The sequence below is a fragment of the Cavia porcellus genome, unplaced genomic scaffold (genome assembly GCF_034190915.1).
Source record: "Cavia porcellus strain 051 isolate PalLab524CR breed Dunkin Hartley unplaced genomic scaffold, mCavPor4.1 scaffold_8, whole genome shotgun sequence".
NCBI classification, from domain to species: domain Eukaryota; kingdom Metazoa; phylum Chordata; class Mammalia; order Rodentia; family Caviidae; genus Cavia; species Cavia porcellus.
In genome coordinates, this window is record NW_026947491.1 from 28,243,520 (window position 1) to 28,264,422 (window position 20,903).

At 41.2% G+C, this 20,903-nt stretch overlaps 1 protein-coding gene across 4 annotated transcripts in view; it reads left to right on the plus strand.

Moving 5' to 3' along the window:
- Fgd4 (FYVE, RhoGEF and PH domain containing 4) overlaps positions 1-20,903 on the plus strand; it is a 209,940-nt gene that overhangs the window by 104,370 nt on the left and 84,667 nt on the right. The window contains exon 1 of one of the 4 annotated variants that reach the window (XM_013149315.3): positions 12,104-13,709. The exons of the other annotated variants lie outside the window; for them this stretch is intronic. Coding sequence (XP_013004769.1) covers positions 13,694-13,709 — 16 coding nt within the window. The 5' untranslated portion in view covers positions 12,104-13,693. Of the gene's footprint in view, positions 1-12,103; positions 13,710-20,903 lie in introns of those variants that run through there. 4 annotated transcript variants of the gene reach the window in all.

The window sequence follows — 20,903 nt, forward strand, 5'->3', positions numbered from 1 at the left end:
AGTCACTGCAGTGCCCTGTTCCCGCAAGTCTGCCCAGTCCCAGAATGTCCTCTGTTGGAGTCTCCTAGACCGTGGAAGAGTCCCAGTTTCTCTCTCACTGCAGGTCGATGCACGGCTCCCCGCCCATCTTGCTTTCAACTCTGTTCACCGATTCCCATTCTTAGAGCTTTGGTGCGTCTCTCTCCCTGCCCAGCTGATATAGATGCAGCGGCGGCGGCGGGAAACCCAAATCGCGGCTTCCAATGGCACGGGCTCCAGCTTCCACACTGAGGCTTTTCTGTTCCTGTTATAGCACCAGGATTGCATTCCCAGTTGGTTTCTCTCAGCCCAGTTTGTTCTTGTGTCAGCAGGGCATATCTCCACTTGCTTATGATTCCTTACTCCTCACCATTCCTGAATTCTACGCTGGGTCTTTCAGAGAGCCTCTGTAGCTGCTGCTATCTGTCCGCCATGTTCTCCCCTGATCCTTCACCCTGGTCTTTCATGTTCCTGGCTACATCCTGCTAAGTTCTGACCTCTGATTTTTGTCTTTCTAATGGCTCAAGTCTAACTTCAGAAACAAAAGCTGCCTTCAGTAAGATTTCTTATGAATTTATTTAATGAAGCTTAGTGAGACTCTGTTTTATCCTTTTTTCTCTCTATGATAACCTTTCCCTGCGAGACTAACTTCCTTTTTCAGATATTCCCTTACCAAGTTATTCTGTTATACTTTTTTTCTCTCCAATACTTGGGATTGATCCCAGGGCCTTCACACTGAGCCACATTCCCAGATTTATTTTTTAATTTGAGACAGGGTCTTGTTAAGTTGCCCAAACTAGCTGGACTCCACCTTGAATCCTCCAGCCTCAGCCTCCCAGAATGCTGGGATTACAAGCACTGCGTCCAGCTTTCTATTATTTTTATTTTTCGGTTCAGGGGATTAAACCCAGAGTCTCACATGTACCAGGCAAGTGCTTTACCTCTGAGCTACATACTTAGCCCTGTCTGGTTCTTTTTGATTAGACTCTAATGGCATCCTTCGGCTAAGGAAATTCTCTTAATTTTCTATTGTCCTAATTAATAGAGTCAAACTGTGCAATTAGGTAGTACAGCATGCAGACTGGCCCTAAAGAATATGATAAATTTTTGGGTGAATTCAACTTAAAATGATGCTAAAAATTAGTTTATGTATGTATATATATATATATATATGTGTGTGTATATATATATATATATATATATATATGTATATATATATATAGCATTTACACTGCCCACTTTATACTATATCACAATTTTAACATGATGTTTGTATCTTGATGTATTTATAATGTTGGCTTTCTGACATCTAAGTTTTAGGAATAAATGAGAGATTAAGAATTAGATGAGATGCCCAAGATCACTTTTAAAAAACTGCAGAAACAAATACTATACATTCCCATCAAGTAACAGCCTGTAGAGTTTGTACTCTGTAAGATACAAAAGATGAGTCCTTGGAATGCAGGAAGCAGGGCCCAGAACTGGGAATGTTTTGCCTGCAGAGTTAAAAACCACCTTAGTATTCTCATCAGTGCTGAAATGAGTCATCAGAGTAAGGACATCCCATCTTTTCCCTTTGCAAAGAGACAAATGTCCTTCATTGGCTGACCTTTCACGTGAGGGCTGGTGCCTGTCAGCAGGTGTTTGGCAGCTTACTACCTTGCTGAGACATTTGAAAAAATACACAGAGTCTGTCCCTTTGCAGTGGAGGTGACACAGGAGTGAGAAAGTGCCCGCAATCCAGAGCAGTGGAAACACAACTGCAGACAGCAGAGATGTTTCCATTATTGTGGAATTTGGTCGCTAAACAGATTCAAGTGTATCTTTTATAAAAAATGATCTCCGAATACATTCAGACTTACATAAGAGTCTATTAAACTTTGTTTGAAAAACTTTCAAATACTTTTAGTAGGTTTTAGACCAAGTGTTTCAAAAATTTTTAAAAATGTAATAATGCTTTCTAAAATATCAAGGCAGATGGAAATGTACTGGAAGAATGTGGTGGGAAACCTGGTAGATGGTAGAAACCATCAATGGCTTCGTTAACTACAGCCCATGATCCCTCTGCTGCTTGGGACAGCGGGTCCCCTGCATGGGGATGGTAGCCAAGGCTGAGGAAAGGAGCTAAGCTGTGCAGCCCACTCTTCAGGTTGCTGGATCGTGAGATGTTGACCAAGACTTCAAAATGCAGAGGAGCAGAATCAAGCATGTTTTCTGAAAAACTAACATTTTCCCTTTACCTCACCTTATTGTTCGTTTTGTCCTACAGCAGTGCATGAGTGCAAGCATGTAGTAATTAGCTCGGGCACACATTTCTGCCTGCACACCAACCAGGGATATGTGCCTGGGTTTGTGCTTAAAAGGCTATTTTGGGGGCTGGGGATTTAGCTCAGCGGCATAAGCGCCTGCCTTGCAAGCAGGCAGCTGTGAGTTCCATCCCTGGTACTGGAAAAAAAAAAAGGCTATTTTGTGGGGATCTAGAGGAACCCTGCTCTGGGGGCTTTCGCCAGTGTTCTGTGTCTGCAGCAGGGCAGAGCCCAGCCAGGCTTGGCCATCATTTTATTAGTCTGCTTTCCCTTGGAGAGGGCACCTTGGAGAGGCCCCTGGAGAGAGCACCTTGAATGAGATCACGAAGGGTGTTGGACAAAATGTGTGCAGGGCGGGCCTGGTCCCTTCCCTTCAGGAACTTTGAGTGCAGTGAGACTCATAAAGGGTGCCTCGAGAATATTCAAGTTCAGCGATGAGTAAGTGTTCAGAGGGAAGCTCAGAGAGAGACCTGGCCCCATGTAAAGTCCCTGTGGTCCTGGGGGGCCGAAGGAGATGGAAATTGTTGAGGACAGTAATGAGCAGAACTTTAAGGGAAATTCCCGAGTTCCTAGCTCTGTGTTATGTAAGGGTTCTGCGCTTCCTTGTAGATAAATGCAAACAGCTATCTCAGAAGGGATTGAAACGGCTTGCTTTTCAATGTGCAACTTTTAAAATTCCTTTTCCAGTTTGCATGGATAACTGTGATCCCCACTGCTGGAAACCCAAGTCTTTGTTTGCTCTGCCATCCTAGCCGCAAATCAGTTTGCCTTTGTCATCTTGAGGCAAGGACAGGATGAGCTGCAGTCTATGAGCTGTGAGCTGTTTACCAGTGTGAGATTCTTTAGCTAAATGTCACTAAACTGTGCTACTAATCAATGTGTAAATGGGAGCGCTGTCTATAAGGGCCACATGGGTGTTTTATAGTCCTAGCATGGAACAGAAAATCTATTTCCAGTTCAGCATTGTTGCCACAGTTGACAGTATATAGATTTCCAAAATAATTAGAAAATTTCAGCCAGATGCGGTGGTGCTTTCTGCGAGGTTGAGGCAGGAGGACTGCGATTCTGAACCCAGCAAGCAAATACATTTACAGTTTATCTAGTATTCATTCTCCAATGAAAAAATAGATGAGGGACGTGTGCTATTTTATTTTAATTTGTGATCTTTTTATCTTTGATCTTTTTTCTCATCACAAAGACCATATTGTAGAAAAGGTTAACCAACAGGTCACTAAAGCCTGGGTCTGCCTTGTACCCATCATCCCAGATAGTGAGAGGGCTGAATCAGGAAAATCACTAGTTAAAGGCTAGTCATAGCAATTCTGCAAGACCCAGTCTTTAAAAAATCTTATTAAAAAAAAGAGCTGCAGATGTTGCCTGGTGGTGAAGCAGCCCCAGGTTTGGCACCCAGGACTGCAACAGAACAAAATAAAACATGAAAACTCTGGATCTACTAATACTTTATTTCTTTAGAACTGACTCTATATCTGTACTGTTCATCTGAGATTGCCCAAGGAAACCACATACTTAAGCACATCATTATCTCTCTGTATATTAGAGACAAGTAAATAAGGCAGTTGCCAGTTGTATTTGAGTTATTTTACTTCTATATTCTTATTTTAACCTCTAAGAATATTGGGGTCAGCCAGGTGTGGTGGCATTGCCTGTAATCCAAGAACCTAGGAGGCTGAGGCAAGAGATCATGGAGAGCTCAAGACCATCCTGGGTTACATAGTGAGTTCAAGGACAGCCTTGTTCAATAACAAGACCCTTTGTCAAAAAAGCGGGGAGAGAAAAGAGAAAGAATATTGGGGCCAATACAGAAGGCCTGAGTAGCTGCTGTTGCCCAGGGGCTCTTGGGGAAATGGAGCCAGTAATTACAAGGAATTCGGATGAGGCAGCTGATGAAAAAGAGAAATAGAAGCTGTGGCTTTCATGTCCCTGTTGGCCAGACCTTACCCTCTGTCTGACCTGGCAAGGGCACAGCCTACAAGTTATTTTCTTAAAACCTCAGAGGAGCCTTTTCTGGAAGTGCATGGTTATTTCAAAGTTGGAAAAAATAATTATTTGGTTCCAGTGGAAATTTATGAAAAGAAAACATTTTTCTTGACTTCCTTTTCAAAACTTGGAAACATGGCTTATGCAGATGTTCTCAGAGTAGAGAGGCAAGAGGTGAGGTAAGGTGAGGGTAGGGTGGTCCTGCAAGCCTTCTGCAAGCCCTCGGTTCTGCCTGAGTGTCACAGGCAGCCACAGCGGCTGGGCCTTGGGGGCACTGCTATGAGCCACAACCTGAAATCTTTGTTCTCTTCTTCTGCTGCCTTGTGAAATTGTGCTTCAAGATAATCCTCAAAATCCCTTTCTTCAGTTCTCCAGACTTTAGGAATGAGAGCATGAAGCCAGGAGGCAGGCTTGATCTCCAAAATAGATACTTAGGAACCTCTTGCTTGTGAAGCAGCTGCAGCCCTGGGGTCTGAGGCCCAGGGCAGCACAAAAGGGTAATAATGCAGGGTTCCATGATTGGCAGTGGCTGAGCACGAATGAGTTAGGAGAGAGAGGAGAGGCTGATTGAAATCAGGAAGCATAAATGTGTAGTTGAACATGTTATAGTTGCCGTAGTTTTTACTGTGACATGCGTAACGTGAAACTGTACCACTTTCAAGCCTGTGCCCTCAGCATTAGGTCCACTCATTCTTGCCTTTGCAGCTTTCTCCACCGCTCCATCCCCAGGGCTTTGTCAGCCTCCCTTGTGGAAACTCAGGACCATTAAATAAGCACAGAGGTGCTTTGCTGGCAGCACCAAGCAGCCTGAGGGCTAGAGCCTGCGGGTGGCACAGGCATGGTATTATAGATGTGGGTGGAGAAGACAGGAGCACAGGAAAGGCATGAGTAGAGTAGGCTTAGGGGGAAGCAGGTGTGATGGGGATACAGAGTGTAATTGACCAATAGGAAGCGCAGTTTTCATCAGGTGGGTTTGCTGTAAAAATAATGATAGTCACAAAAGAAATCCCAGGATTTATCAAACAGTTCTATTTCTGCTTAGAATTAAGGTGGCATACATTACCTGGGATTAATATAAAAGCAGAATTTATTAGGAGGCATGCCAGAGTTGGAGAAAATATCTGTGATGTGCTGAAATCCTCCAGTCTCCTACAACACAGCAAAAAATCAGTAGAAAAAGATACAAGCAGAGTTCATAGGAGTTTAAAAAATTGAGTGAAGAATATTTAAAAACATGAATTATGGATCAGGAAAATAGAAGTTCAAACAAAAAAAATTGGCATACAATATAATACACATATGCAATTTGAAGGATTATTTGGAGAACACGTGACCAGTACGTAGGAGGCACTTATGTGCCCTTCTTTCTCTACTGCCCACCCGAGACCGTGCGGCATTTTATGTTTATTGTACCTTTTGATTTGACCACATAAACTGTGTGTCCCCAGTGGCATCAAAGTCCCTTTCTGTAACTGAGTCATACTGTGTTCCGTGACTACTTTCGCTCCTCGTTGTTTGTGAGACTGGCCTTGCCAATGCATCCCTTGTGTTCATCTGTTTTCACTGAAAACACAGTTACTCTGCACCTACCCCTTTCAGGAGCAGAGGTTTATTTGGCTCCAGGTTCCCATGGGTTCAGTGCAGAGTTGCAAGTTTTAAGATAGAAATGGCATGATGGGAGGACCTGACAGAGGATGGCTCTCACCCCTGGGCAGTCAGGAAGTAAAGAAAGAAAGGAGGAGCCAGGAATATGAATACTCCCTTCTAGGTCACACCCGGTGACCACTAAATGTTTCCAAATATATGAAAATATGTATCAGAATGATCTCTGAAATATATATATGGAATAAGGAAATTATGTTATAGTCAAGTCATGGGGTATTCTGCAAGCTGATGTGTACATTGCTAGCACACCCAGCTACTGAGCTCTTCAGTGGATGAATCTGCTGATAACATCCCATGATCAGTAACCTTCTACACCCAGGAGACTTTAAGTGACACCTTAGGTCCAGGCTATACTAACAGTAATATATAAAATGCATTACAAATTTATTTAACTGATTTTTGTTTTCACATATTAAATTGGCAAGGCTGTTTTTTAAAATCCAGTGTAACACTAGTGAAGGGAAGAGGAAAAATCATATACTGTATTGATATCACATCTTGGGAAGTACAGTTTTTATTTTTATTTTTATTTTTGTCTTTTTGAAGCAGGGTCTCACTATGCAGTTCAGGCTGGCCTTGGGCTCTCTTTGTAACCCAGGCTGGGCTTGAAACTTGCAACAATCCTCCTGCCTCAGCCTCCCAAGTTCTGGAAGTACGGTTTTTAAATAAGTTATCAAAATGTAACATTTACATACCATTTAGCTGTCAAGTCCATTTCTAGTAATCTCTATAGAAGTACTTGTTCAGTATATGGAAATATTTATCAGAATGATCTCTGAAAATATGAGGAATAAGGAAGGAATAAGGAAATTATGTCACAGTTAAATCATGGAGTATTTCTGCAGGCTGATGTGTACATATCCCTGCAAGGATGCCCATCAGGAATCCTGCTCCAGGGAGCAATGAGAAGCAACAGTGAGCTTCTCATGAGGGGGTGGTAGCCCTCTCTGGTCTGGCCCTCTTGGCCAGCCACTGTACGTGAACAGGGTAGATGGTTTCTTTTTTTTTTTTAATTTCTGTTTTTTAACTTTTTATCAGTACCAGGGATCGAACTCACGACTGCCTGCTTGCAAGGCAGGTGCTTATGCCGCTGAGCTAAATCCCCAGCCCCAAGGGTAGATGGTTTCTAATGAAGGATGCTACATGTCTCCTTGGGCTAGTACAATTGGAGGAAGTCCTTGGTCATGATATCATCTTACATCTTCATTCTTGGCTAACTTACTGAAGCTTTTTTCCTCTTAATTATTTTAATGTAACAAGCAGTGGCAGAAATGCTGAAAGAGAAGAAATGACACTCACTGTATCAGTCAATGGTTACTAGAGGTACAAACTTAATACAGTGTTATAGTTTGCGTTGGCTGTCCCCCCAAAGCCTCATGCAGTCATGGAGACAGGCTTCCAGAGTTTGTGAACGACTCATGGTCCAAGGCTGAGATTATCGGTGTGAGTGCTACACCCCGGTGGACGTGGTCTACATACAGTATAAGGGACAGAGTCTTCTCTCCTTGCTTCTCCCCATTTTGCCCTTTTCAATCTTGTTGATCATGGCTGACATGAATAGCCGCCCTTTAGCCACACCACCCTGCCTTGGAGCCAGCTGATTATAGACTGAAACTTTCACAAACTGAGAGTTAAATAAACCTTCCCTTCCTTAACTTTGGGTGTCAGGTATTTTGTCTCAGCAATGAGAACAGTAACCAAGACATGCAGGATATACAAATATGTAATGATGTACAAGATGTGCTCACAGCCTGCAGACCAGGTGTGGAAGATCACAGAAGGACTGTTTGTGCTAGAGATGGGGGGATCCAGTGGAGGCCTGGAGCTCTGTGTATGACCACATGAGGATTTGAGGGGGACATCTAGATACATGCCATAACAGACAGGCTCTAAGTTGGGGTTCGGGATAAGTGCCCTAATTTAGACTAAAAAAGTGTACTTTTATTCTCTATTTTATTCTCTGTATACCTATATGAATGAAATATAGAAATATAAAAAGTTGCATGTTTTTAGAGGCTTGTCTCCGTGTTACCCAAGTGGGCCTTGAGCTGGTCTAAAGTGATGCTTTCGCCTCAGCTTTCTTAATAGGTAGGGCTACAAGTGAACACACTCAGGAAATGAATGAGTGGATTGTTGAATGGGTGGGCAGACATATGTTTCTAAATATATGCCTTATATGTATATTTTTTACATAAATACTGGGTTTTAATGTATAATCATATTTCCCCCACCAGGATTTTATATATATATTTTGGAAGGCAATTTTGATGACTTTACAGATAATAGGTTTCTTCTGAACAATATGAGGAAAACGCAGTCATTCGTCACTTAATGGCAGGAATAGGATCCAGGTCCGGCAGCACTGGGCAGTTCTGTGGTCACGTGATGACAGTGGCCCATTTGCACGCTCCCTGTCATGGTACAGGTCAGTCCTCGATATGGCCTCTGTACAGTCACTCAGAACAGCAGGAGGCATGAGGCTGCCGCCTGCCTAATTGGGCATATTCTTTCACATTAACCTTAAACATAAGTAGGAAGCATGTCCCCTAAAATAACAATACTCAAACCAGTAACAATCACTTATTCTCAAGTGTCTGGTCCCCCATCGCCTTGCAGATGACCATGTAAGTCCATCTGGCCAGTGTCACCGCAGCTGTGAGAAGTATGTGGCACTGTCACCAGGCGGTGGAATTCCTCGGTTTCATTGTCTTGTGACAGTGCAGCTGTGTGTGTGTGGCCTTTGTGGATGGAGCTGTTATGGAGCTCATGACTGTGTCCACTGTGCCCCGTCTTCCTGCCACTAGAAACATGTGTGGCCTTCCCTGGACTCCCACAGTCAGTGCGTACTGGAAGTGAGTTACAAGGGGCAACAGCTGAACCTAGAATTGTGTTCTCACCCACCCAGGGGTGCTGTCCTGGGCTTAGGTGTACCGTGTGGTTGCAATTTTAACTGAAATGTAACTAGAGAGGTTAAAAAAAAAAAAAAAAAAGGTTTTTTTGTTTTGAGTTTGGGGTGCAGTAGTCAGCATTAAACCCAGGGCCTTATTCATTCTAGGTGAGGCAAAGGTTATTACTAAGCAATGTCCCCAACCCTTTTAACATTTTTATAATGAGATTCTGTCTTGTTAAGTTATCCAGACTGGCTTCAATCTTATAATTCTCCTGTCTCTACATCCTGAGTAGTTGGGATTATGGGCATGTGTCACTGTGCTTGGCTAGAAAATGTTTTTGTTGCCTATTTTTAATAAAAGAATAGAGGTTCAAAATTTGCTTTGAAGATCTGTATAAAAAGCTTAGTTAAAAAAAAATATTCAAACAACTGGATTTACCTGGCATGCATTCAAGAATTTCCAGCCTTGTTTCATTAGGACTCACAGACATGCAAAATGGAAATTGTACATCAGTTGGTTGTTATTTGTTAATACATTATTTTAAGCTAGTGAGGAAATTGTTCTAATACCAAGTTGTTACTTAATATTATTGTTATTTGAATACTGACAAGTACAAGATGGGTTATGATTCAAATTAGATTAGATTCTTTCTATAAAAATGAGGATTTTCTCAAATTGAATACTGGACCATCAGTGTGAGGGTTTTACATCAGAAGTCTTTGATTACTATTCCTACTTCTGTTTTGATCTGAAAGTGATTAATACCACCATCCAGGTGGTATAGTAACCCTTTTATCTTGTTATCAAAATATGTTTATTAGCAAATCATAGCTTATAAAATTGAGGCTTGCCTTTAATACATGGAAATTTCAGTGATATAACAGATGATGTGCCAGTTAGCTTTAAGTAAAAATGCTAAGACAGACAGTTTAGTCACTAATCTATTTTTAAACATGGTAGGTTTATTAGTTTTAATTCAGGAAGTATGGGTTGCATAGAAAAATCTTGATTATTAAAGCATTTCCATTATAAATACTAAGCTATTAAAGATAATAAGCTCCCCTAATGTAAGTTCAGTGTAATGAAAAAAACCAACCTTTTTAACTGATAACAATGAAACAAATAACGATGTATTTGGCAGAACTCTGTGTGTCCCTTATTCAGTATAATTCTTGCAAGAACACCACCTCTGGGACGAAGGGAAGGGCAGGATGACAGTCTGCCGCTGGGCCAAGGTATTTTGTGAATAGTAGTGCACTTGAGTCTTAAATCTCTTCTAGGACTGATACCTATTAAGAAATAATTTTAAAATGCATAGATATTTCCTAAAGTGGACCTTTTTAGTGTGGTATCATGAATTCAGTGTTCCCAATTAGACTTTGTGTGAAGCTCAGATGTTCACTGGAACTAAGGAATTCAATCAAGATTTGAATTTGATAAGATTTTTGAAAGTTATAGAAAATAGGTACATTTAACCAATGAGAAGGCGGGACATGTAGCAGACCTCATTAAGGTTTGCATTTGCAATTATCAAGACAAATAGTCACTTTTCTAATCTGCTTTTTAAAAGAACAATTGCTTGTACTCCTTTTTAAAAAGAGTTAATTTACAAACTGTAAACTCCCCTTTTCTATGGTAGATCTTGACCACTGACAGAGGCATGTGGTCCTGTAATCACTACCACAGTGAAATTGTAGTTGACTGCTCTCTTGGTTATAGGTATTTAGTTCCTGCAGAAATGGCTCACCAATCAAAAGTAGTCCAGATTCTACTTGTCTTGAACAAAGAACTGGACAAGACAAGCTGAAAACAATGGCAAGAAAGTTATTTGAAAAGTGGGTATGGGAGAAACCAGATCTGCAGAGCAAACTTGGACAGAACAAGAGAAAAAGAGGATAAAAGCAAATATAAAAGTACACGCATCTTGAGAAGTCACCATAGTGGCTCCCATGGCTACCCCTAGGTCAACGTGATCTTCCAGAGTTCTTTTCCACCCTTCTGTCATCTGTTATTTCCACCACCAGCCTCTGGCAAGTACGGGTCTGTTCCCTATCCCTCTAAGTTCAGCTTTTTGGGGAGTGCCATGTGGAATCATATATAGGAAGCTTTTAAGTTGGCTTCTAAATCATGTGAGATCCTTCGTTCATCATTGTTACTGCTGAGTAGTGCACCACTGTGGATGTCTCTGTGTTTTATCCATTTACCAGTTAGACACCAGCACCTGGCATTAGGAATAAAGTTCTTGTAAATATACATGCTCGGGCTTTTGTGAGGATCAGTGCCTAGGATTTGGGATCACTGGACCACATAGTCAGTGCTTGCTTTAACTGTTGGAAAATGCCATGCCTGGAACTGAGTCACCTAAAATTTACTTTTACCTTTGTGATAGATGCTGAATAAAATTGCAGATTATGCAGTTGTGGGCAATAGTTTGTGTCTTTTGTTGATGCTGAAGAATGTACCCAAGGTCGTGAGCATGCTAAGTACCTTGTTTTTCTACTGACCCCCACTTCTAACCCCAGGTATAAACTGGTTGAATTTTAATTATCATCCTAGGTATAAGCCATGTTTTGGTTTTCAGGCTTTCCTCTACAAAAAAAAAAAAAAAAAAAAAAAATACCATTATATCTTAATTTGTTGTGGAAATATGATTTTAACTTCTTTAATTTCTTTTATCAGTATGAATGGCCAAGGTTTTTAACCTTGTTGACCTACTTTTCTGTAAAATGGTGATGAATTACCATCTTCTAAGAAGATGGTGATAAATTGTTACCTTACAGTAAAAATTTAATGAAATGCTACATGCTTGACAAACACCTGGTACAAAGTAAATGTTAGCTGTCAAAACAGAAATGGGAGAATTTGATTAAAACCAAACTTACTTGATATTAATGTTTTTGGTTGAATCATTGAACACAACTGTTTGCAGTCTCTCTGATTGTTCACTTTGTATGCTTTGATACTGTGACTTGAGCAACTATCTCTAAGATGATAATGTGTAATCCATTAACTGGTGATTTCTTTTTTTTTTTTTTTTTTTGCCTTTTTCGTTTTTATCGGTACCAGGGATCGAACTCACGACTGCCTGCTAGCAAGGCAGGCGCTTATGCCGTTGAGCGAAATCCCCAACCCCTAACTGGTGATTTCTTACTGTGTGTTTTTTTTTTTTTTTTTTTTTTTTTTTTGTAGTTCTGTATTACTTGTACCCTTACATCACTTTGTTTTGTTTTGTTTTTTCCCTTTTCCCTTTTAAATAAAATTAAAAAAAAAAAAAAACCTTGAGACTATAACTTAAATGCTGCTATAGGAAGCACAGATGTTGGGGCATTTTTGTGACCAAGAAGCATTCTGGTTTTTACATTACTAAAATTTGCCAAGGTTAAGTGGTCTTGGAATCAAATCTAAACTGTCTGTCTGCCATGGCAAAACTTGAACACATGGATAGAGTTTGCAAAGGAAATAAAAGAATTCAGATTTCTGCTCCTTGATTTCATTTTTCTATATTCTAATTTTCTATTTTTTATTAGTTGTAAAAGTTAGTCCTGCCTTATATGGAAATAATGCTTTATCTGTTGTGGTGCTAGAGGTGTGTGCTAGGGAGGTTTTCTACCACTGAGCCACATCCTTAGCTGCTAGAAGCAAATTTACTAACATCACTTTTACTAAAAAGATGGATGACCCCATTTTCTGACAGGCAAGTGTAAGTTTCTGAGTGTCCCGTATGTGTGGTGCAGATGAGAACTCCCGGCTCTTGTCTTCTGTGACATGGACTGATTCCTGTGGATGGGCACTTGCCTGCTCTGAGGCCTTGCTGAGACCAGGCAGGCTGGCCTAGTGGTTCTGACAGTCTGGTTCCCCAGGTGTTCCCTCAAACCAGGGTGCTGTTTGAAATGCAAATTCTGCGGTTCTGCTTCATACCAGCTGCCCCCATGTGGAAAAAGGTGTGTGCCCGCAGCTGTCTGGGTGAGTGGTGTATACCACGCATCAAGACCACTATCACAGGCACAGTGGAGAGGAGGCTGCCACTGGAGCCTCTTGTGATGAATGGTCTGAGGCCTGTCACCTCACTGTGATTTGATAAATATTTTAATTCTGACATTTCCTAATTTTTCAGGGTCCTGAAAAAATGTTTAAGTACTAATCAGATTATCTAAACTTATGAAGATATATAGAAACAGGCCATAAGTATTTATCAGTTAAACAGTGTTCTCAGATAACATGAAACTTGTTTTCCTCTGGGAAATTGACATATAGTGCTTATGCATTCTGTGCTGTTAATTCACAGAAGTTGATGATCTGCGCCAAAAAGTAAAGCTACAAGTAGCAAAATAGCATTTGGGGACATTCAAAGGAGAGATTTTAATACCTTAAACTAGTGAATTGAGTCTCTGACATCTTTGATCCAGTGCAGGGACACAGCTAAAAGGAACAGCAACTGTTTTCATGTGAGCAGTCGAGAGGATTGCCTAAGTCAGGCCTTAGTTGATAAACCATCCCGTCTTTCTAGTGTGTCTGAAGGTCTGCGCTGTGGGTTCTGTGCTGTGGGTTTTACTGAGCATCTGCAGATGCTCTGTCTCTTGAAGAACCCAGCAACAGCCTTCCCTGGGGAGCTGTGGCGTCTTGTGCAGGGGGCTGTCTCTGGGGCAGCAAGGTCTGAGAATGCTCCACAGCACCCCGAGCAGCACTCCTGGGTGATCTCCTTATGCCCCAGTGCTTGATGTCCAGGGCTAGGATTTTATCACGTGGACTGTAACACAGCAAAGCCAGATTCTTTGTTGCTATCCCAGAGCACACTGTTTGCCAGTCTGTGGAATCATGTCCACCGAGCAAGGTAAGTGGTTTCGTTTTGTAGCATAGTATGGGGGTCACTGATGGCTTCATGCTGAGGAATGTAAGCTGGCAGGGTCTGGTTTTGGTTTAAAGTTAGAAAAAGCCTCACCACTGTTTTTTAGCTTCAAGATTAAAAATCTGTACTGCTCACAGCTTCTGGCTTTTCCGGGAAGTTTGTTCTGGGTTAACACAAAGCTCCACATTTGTTTGATAACAGCAATGAGCCAGAAAAATGTAACATTTGTAAAGTTTGACAATTCAGTCTTTTAGGGAAAGGGATACAGACACAGAAAGGAAAAGTCTCTCCATTTCTTTTCTTTTCTTCTTCTTCTTTTTTTATTTCTGATGTGAACAAATTTAAATGTTTACCACTGATGTTCCTACTGCAACTCATTGAGAGTTGTTTTGTTAAGACAGACAGACAGACATTCCCACTGTCCCAGTCTTGCTTGGCAAAGTTCAGAGGCATGAGCCTTCCCACTTTTTCCATATAAGATAACATTGCAGCAATAGGCATGGATTTGTTTTTAAAAAGTTACTAGCAACAGCTATGGTTTCCTTGAATAGAGAGCTAATTAATGAAATATTGAATTCTGCAAATAGAAATGAAATTCCACTGTGTGGTAAAAATGGAAACATGTGACAGGAAGTATTTGCTAAAAATATTTTATAAAAGTTGAAATGGGTTCATTTTGTTAAGCTATTTTCCCACTGGTTCAGCAAGCATATAAACTTACCCAAGGAAAGCCTCCACTGGCTAACCGAGATGAACTGAACCATGGAACTGGCAGTTGTGATAGCTGGTGGGGTATCTTGGTTGTGGTGTTTCCTTCCTTTCTCCAGCCTCTCAGTGTCCAGCAGTGTGAGTGAAAGCCCATGGGTGCGGTCAGACACGGTCCTGCTGCAGGACAGTAAGCTCCAGCTGCAGCTGCTCAGCCCGGCTTGCTGGGCTCCTACCTTCTGGCAGTGGCCAAAGGGCTGGGCAGTCTGGTCCCTCCAGCCCTGCTCCTCCATCCTCCACTGCCAGGCAGAAGCTGCATCACTCTGCAGGGTCCACCATGCTTCTGTGAAGTTCAGGGTTCTCCAGAGCTTAACAAATGTGAAGTTCAAATTTGTTTTGTTTTTTGGTACTAGGAATCAAACTCAGGATCTCATTCTTGCCAGGCAGGCACTTATACCACTGAGCTATATTCCTCACTCTGAAGTTCAGATTTAATAAAAGAAGAAATGTTGTAAAAGGGAAAAATGTTTTTTTCTTTCCTCATCAGTGAAGTTCTTTTTCTGCTAAAGTAATTTCTCCTCCTCCCATCTCTGAGTAGTAAGTGCAGGCTGGGACCCTTCCATCCACCCTAGAGCCACTCTGAGCTGGAGAGGCTGAGGGGCTGGTGGTGGGGTCGGTGCTGAATGCTTGAACAAACTGCTGTTCTGCTTTCTACTTTAAAGGACACCACCCCATATGGAGTGTGCAACAATGTTGGCTGTGCAAGTTCCTTTAAAAATTTTTAAGCTGAAAATACAGAAAATACAGCACTTCCTACCAATATTGCTTGGCAATTTTTATTGCTATTAAGAAAAAATAATTTAAGAATGCATGTTTAGTGTACATAGTGTTCTAGGTACATCTCGTTTTCATAACTTGAAAAAACTTTTCTTTTTAAAGCTTATACTTGTAGGCAAACCTCTTTTTCATAAAACATGAACTAGGATCACGTACCATGGAAGACTCACTTGGAAGTACTGATCTGTTCTTTGGAGGGATAGTAATGTGGCCTTCATCTATTATGTATCGGGTCTACTTGTAACTTTAGTTGCAGAACAAGATTAAGATTGAAGTTTATTAACTCCCCTTACATACCAGAGGAGGCATTTAGAAATCAAGAGTAGGTAGGAGGCTGCTGGAATAATTCAGGGAAAAGTTGAGTTCATTCATTCCAGAAATAAAGAGGCCTGTCCACCCCTTCTCCCTCTCTGACTGTCCTTCTGTGATCGTCCTTACTCTGCGTGCCTTTCAGTTTATGAAAGAAGGAGCTTGTTTTTATCAGAAGGCACACCTTTGTAAAGCCCTCCCTCTGGGTCCGTTTGTCCTCTGGTCTCCCCAATCTCTGGACCTGATGAGGCCTTGTGCTGGTCTGGTTCTGTGTAGCTGGTGTATGTCGTCAAGGCAGACAGAAAGAAAGCTCTGCTGGGAGGAATGTGATATTGGTCATTCTGTGTGGTGGTTATTAAAATCTGGCCTGGGGAAAGAGAATTTTGCTGTTTGAGACTAAATGCAGACAAGATGTTTTGAAAACTTAAGAAGTAGAAACAGTGTATATGTCACTGTGGTCCTCTTGTTCATGTCGTATCCTGGAATTAGTATTTCTTATGCTCCAGCTGAAATGCTTTGTCTTCCTTGAATTTTTTTTCTTCTGCGTACTCAATCTGCTTAATAAATCCCGCTTCAAGCATTATCATCGCCTTTTTTTTTCTGTTAGAAAATTTAAAACCAAATGAGCAGAAATACATGGCAAGAAAAAAAAAAAGAAATACATGGCAAGATAATAATTATAAATACTTATGGTCCTCCCCATTTGTTCCCAATTCTTTTAGAGAGAGAATATCCTTGTTTGACAGCTCCTCCTCGCCCTTGATGAGCAGTATCTCTCTGTGCTGGTAGCTGAGGAGGCTAAGCTCATCTAAATTCCTGAGACACAAGGGGTAAGGGGTCCCAGTCTTAGAGGCTAAATTAATTCAGCTGTGAGGAGAGAAAAACAAGATGAGAACAATTTCAGGGATGAAACCTCTCATGTTTGGGGAGAGACATATAGCTAGGCTGTTCGTGGCATGACAGAGAGAAATTTGTTGTTTTGCTGCATATTTATGCTTTGCTAATACATTGCCATGTTTTGTGTTTTATTTTTTTTCTCCTACTGCATTTAAGTTATTTCTCTTTTTGAAATAATCCTGCTGGAGGGAGATAGAAAAACCTGAAGCAAAATTGAATAAAAAGTACCAATCTAGAAATATTTTCTCATCATCGTTCATATACAGCCAATAGTTAAAATCTATGAGCTTTTTGCTATCTAATATACTTGATATGAATCATAATGATATACATTATTAGATCACATGGCTTCTTAGTAATATAGATCTACTGTAACTGCAGTAAAGGAAAATGTATAAAGGTGGAAAATGATTAATGGTTTTTTAAAAAATGTAAACCCCCTCATGCAATCATCGAACTGTTATAAATGCCACTTTATATGGAATATCATGTTTTTCTCCATTTATATTGCCCAGTAAATTTATTTACTCAATTTATTTGCATTAGAATTGCTAATTTAGAGTATAAAATAGTGATAAAAATATTGAGCTAATAAATCATTTTCTGCATTTCTTTTCTTTTTTGTTTGAGACTGATATTGCTGTATTGCCCAGAACTCCAGAGTTCCAGTGATCCTCATGTCTTAGCCTTCTAGGTAGCTGAGACTGCATTTGGGCACTGGCTCAAGAAGATATTTTCCCCCTGGGGAGGTGGCTCAGGAGTAGAGTATTTCCCTAATATGCATAAGGCCTTGGGTTTGATGTTCAGCCTCATCATCCCCCCAAAAAAGTAAAGATTCATTTGATACTTTGTGAGTGTAAAATTGCCAAATTTTTCAAAGAGTAATGGTGACAAGGTAGGAAATGTCCCTGTATTCACTAGACTGAGTCCTAAAAGAATTTTAATGCCTTTGCCTTTGGTGGTGGTTAATCGGCTGCCTGCCCATAGGCATCTAAAGATGAGACTGTGAATGATGGGTGTCACAGCAGAACTACAAGTCTACCTTGGGAGGATGCAAAAGGAGATGCAGCTGACTGTTTAGGTGGGAGAAATTTCCTCAGGAAAGGTGATGTTGGAGCCAGGTTAGTGTGCTGATCACAAGGAGGATGTCCAGCGGAGGGAGCCAACTGACCTGTGCCCAGAGTCGAATTAGAATATGATGCATCCCAAAGAACAGGAGTCAGCTGAGGAACCCTGGGGAGGTCCCTGTCCCACCACAAGGACCCTTCACTGAATGAATACAGTAGTTGAATGTTTTATTTGTGGGAACAAAATCTGCATATTGGAAATCACCAAACATGACTTAGGTAATGCGGTTTTACAATTCGGAATTGGAAAGTTGTTATCTTTAATGAACTGGCTCATTTTTTTCTCCCTAACTCCTTCTCTGTCAGCCAGAAAAAATACTAGGTAACTACAGGCAGTACTTGTCTTTTAAAAAAGTTTTGTATGACTGAAATAATCCTCTGCTCTGTTAGAAGCTTAACACACAGTACTGTTGTGCTTCTAGTCTAAAAATCTTAGGGGAAAAGCTGGGTGGCATGTTGAGTGTGTACCACAGTGGGGAGTAAGGAAAGCAAACTTCTAATTTTGTGTTTGTTTCGTTTTGTTTTGGTACAGAGAATCGAACTGATGACCTCATGCTTGCCAGGCTGTCACTTGTGCCGCTGAGCTAAATCCCGGGGCCCCAAACCTCTAGCTTTGTAAACTATTAAATATTAAATGCTGGTGAAATAGAATTCATACTAACATTTGTCTTAAAAGAGTATTAGAATAATGAGAAGTTGGTGTGGTGGTGCTTACCTATAATCTCAATGACTCAGGAGGCCGAAGGAGGAGGATTGAAAGTTTTGAAGCTGCCTGCGGTGGCTTAGAATGACCCTGTTCAAAAAGCATAAAGAAGGCCAGTATGTCGCTGTGTGGTACAGTGCTTTATTTAGCATGTGCAAGCCCCTTGGTTCTATCCCCAGTTGCATAAATGAAGGCATGGAATTGGGGTACATGGTATCACCAAGCCTTTATAAGAGAGCCTTCTAATTCTCTAGCTGTATTTTGAAAAAATCTTCAAGTCAGAAGTCTGAGATCTACATCTATCTACCTAAGACCTGCACCTAAGCAATGTTAAAATTACAGAAATATTTCTGTAATTTTGAAGGAAGTAACTTTCCCATAGTCTCAAAATAATCACCCTGACTTTTGACCTTTAGCCTTGGATTTTACTAAATACACTGTGTTTTCTCCTACCAAAAAAAGAAAAAAATTATAATCACTTCTTAGATAAATGTGGACCTTTCATAGTAGAGCTGGCTGGCCCTGAGGCTGGGCGGCCTGCTGGATTGCTGGTGCCTTTAAAGTTGTAGCTCTTGGGGGAAGAGCCAGGAGCTTCCCCTACTGATGGGGTTGACTTGACTCATTATAGCCCGAAGGCTCAATTTGCTTTGGAAAAATGAATGAATGTGTCAGTCCCTAGGAAATAAGGTGCCAGGGAGCTTTGGGCCATACAGAGGAATCAGGATGAGTTTATGGAGAGTCAGGCTAGGAAGTTTTAGCTGCTAAGAAGTAAATTTAGAGAAATCAAATTCTGAAAAATTAGCCAGGAAAGTCAACAAAAAATTGATGAAAAAGCAACAAAGTCGAGATTTAGTCGTGAAACCAAGTTTTCCCTTTTGTCAGGAGGAACAGTAGGTCATTTTTGTTCCCCCTGTTTGGGTAATTAAAAACAGCTATATAATTGGTTTTAACAGCATCCTTGTCAAAATATAGACAACGCTAGCTAGTTTGATTCTTTTCTTCTTTCTGGACATGCAGATGAATTTGTTGTGAATAAATGGAAAATAGTTTGGCAGTGGGCAGAGGGAGAGAAAAGGCCAAGACTCAAGTCAATTTATAAACCAGAATCAGCTGTAGCTACTTTTGCCCTTCAAGTTTTTTTTCCTACATCTGTTTTTATTTCATTCACATTTAGGAAATCAGTTAAAAATGTAATTTCTTTTTTTTTTTTTATTGACACTGAGTATATACTCCGGACTAATCTTGAACTCACCTTTCTCTGGCCTCAACTCCTAAGTGCTGAGGTTAGAGATATGTACGTACACCACGCTCTGCTCAAAAGTTTCCATTTCATGGCTGCACAAGTTTCTCTTTGCATAGCAGAGGTTTCCTTCTCTCACTTTCCTTCTTTTGAGTTTTCGAGACTCCTAACTGATTACTTTTCATCTAAACCAGATTTTTTTTCAGTTATGATCTAATATCCACAGACTACTTATTTGTTTTGGCTTTTTGAGACAGAGTCTAACTGTGCAGTATAGGCTGACCTTGAGCTCACTTTTAGCTAGGTTGACCTTGAACTTGTAATCATCCTCCTGCCTCAGCCTCTGGAGTGCTGGAAATTACAGGTGTGTACCGCCATACCTGGCCACAGACAACTTCTGATATCAGACTTGCAGGAGTTTTGCTCACACCAACTTGCTCTCTAAACACCAGCTAGGATTTTCTGCTTCCGGTCCTGGTGCTACACCTCCAGGGATGCCTGTATGGCCTCCTGAGCTGCCCCCACCCCGACCTCATCGTGAGTGCTGAGCAGCTCAGAGTTACGACCAGCTGGCCACCCTCGGGGTCTCTATGGCTCTGTCCTTGGGTTCAGTACCTCGCTAGAATGGATCACAGAGCTCAGCAAACTGCCCAATGGACACTTCCACTGTACTCTAAAGGGTCTGATGAAGGAAATGCATGTGGGGGTGAGGTCCCAAATAAGGTTTCCAAGTATGGAGTTAGGGTGCTCACTCTCTGGGTATGTGAGTCCCAGCCCCATCTTAGAGCTCTCTGAACCTTGTCACCCATAGATGGCCTTCCATAGGCAGAGTTGTTGTTAACCCAGTCCTGGAGCCTTCTTTCTCCCCACAAGCTGCAGAGCCACCAGGCTGGGAGTTCTGGGCCCCTGACTGAGGCTTGGAAGACAAGGAGCCATGGAAGGGTTCACCAAGTATCACCTCTTTAGAGCAGGAACTCCTCTCACCCAGGGAATCCCAAGAGTTTTAAGACTTATGTCGCAGGACACAGGGCACTACTATCACCTCCATCACAGGAAATCCCGGGAGTCTTAGAAGCTGCATGCTGTTTGTCAGAAACCAGACAAAGACTAAATGCCATATTTTATCATGTCATAAATGGGTTCTAAAACCAACTAATCCTACTTTGGAAGGTTTCATGCTCGGTGTCTAAATGTTGGCTGTGACTTCAATCACATGGTGCTGGGAGCCTAAATAATTTCCGTTAAAGTTTATCAGTAAGCTTTCACAGTTTACTAACATTTTTAAATTTTGCAAAATTGAGCTCAGCTATTCAAAAATCATGGCATTCTTCTCACAGCTTCCACTGTAAATACTGACTTGG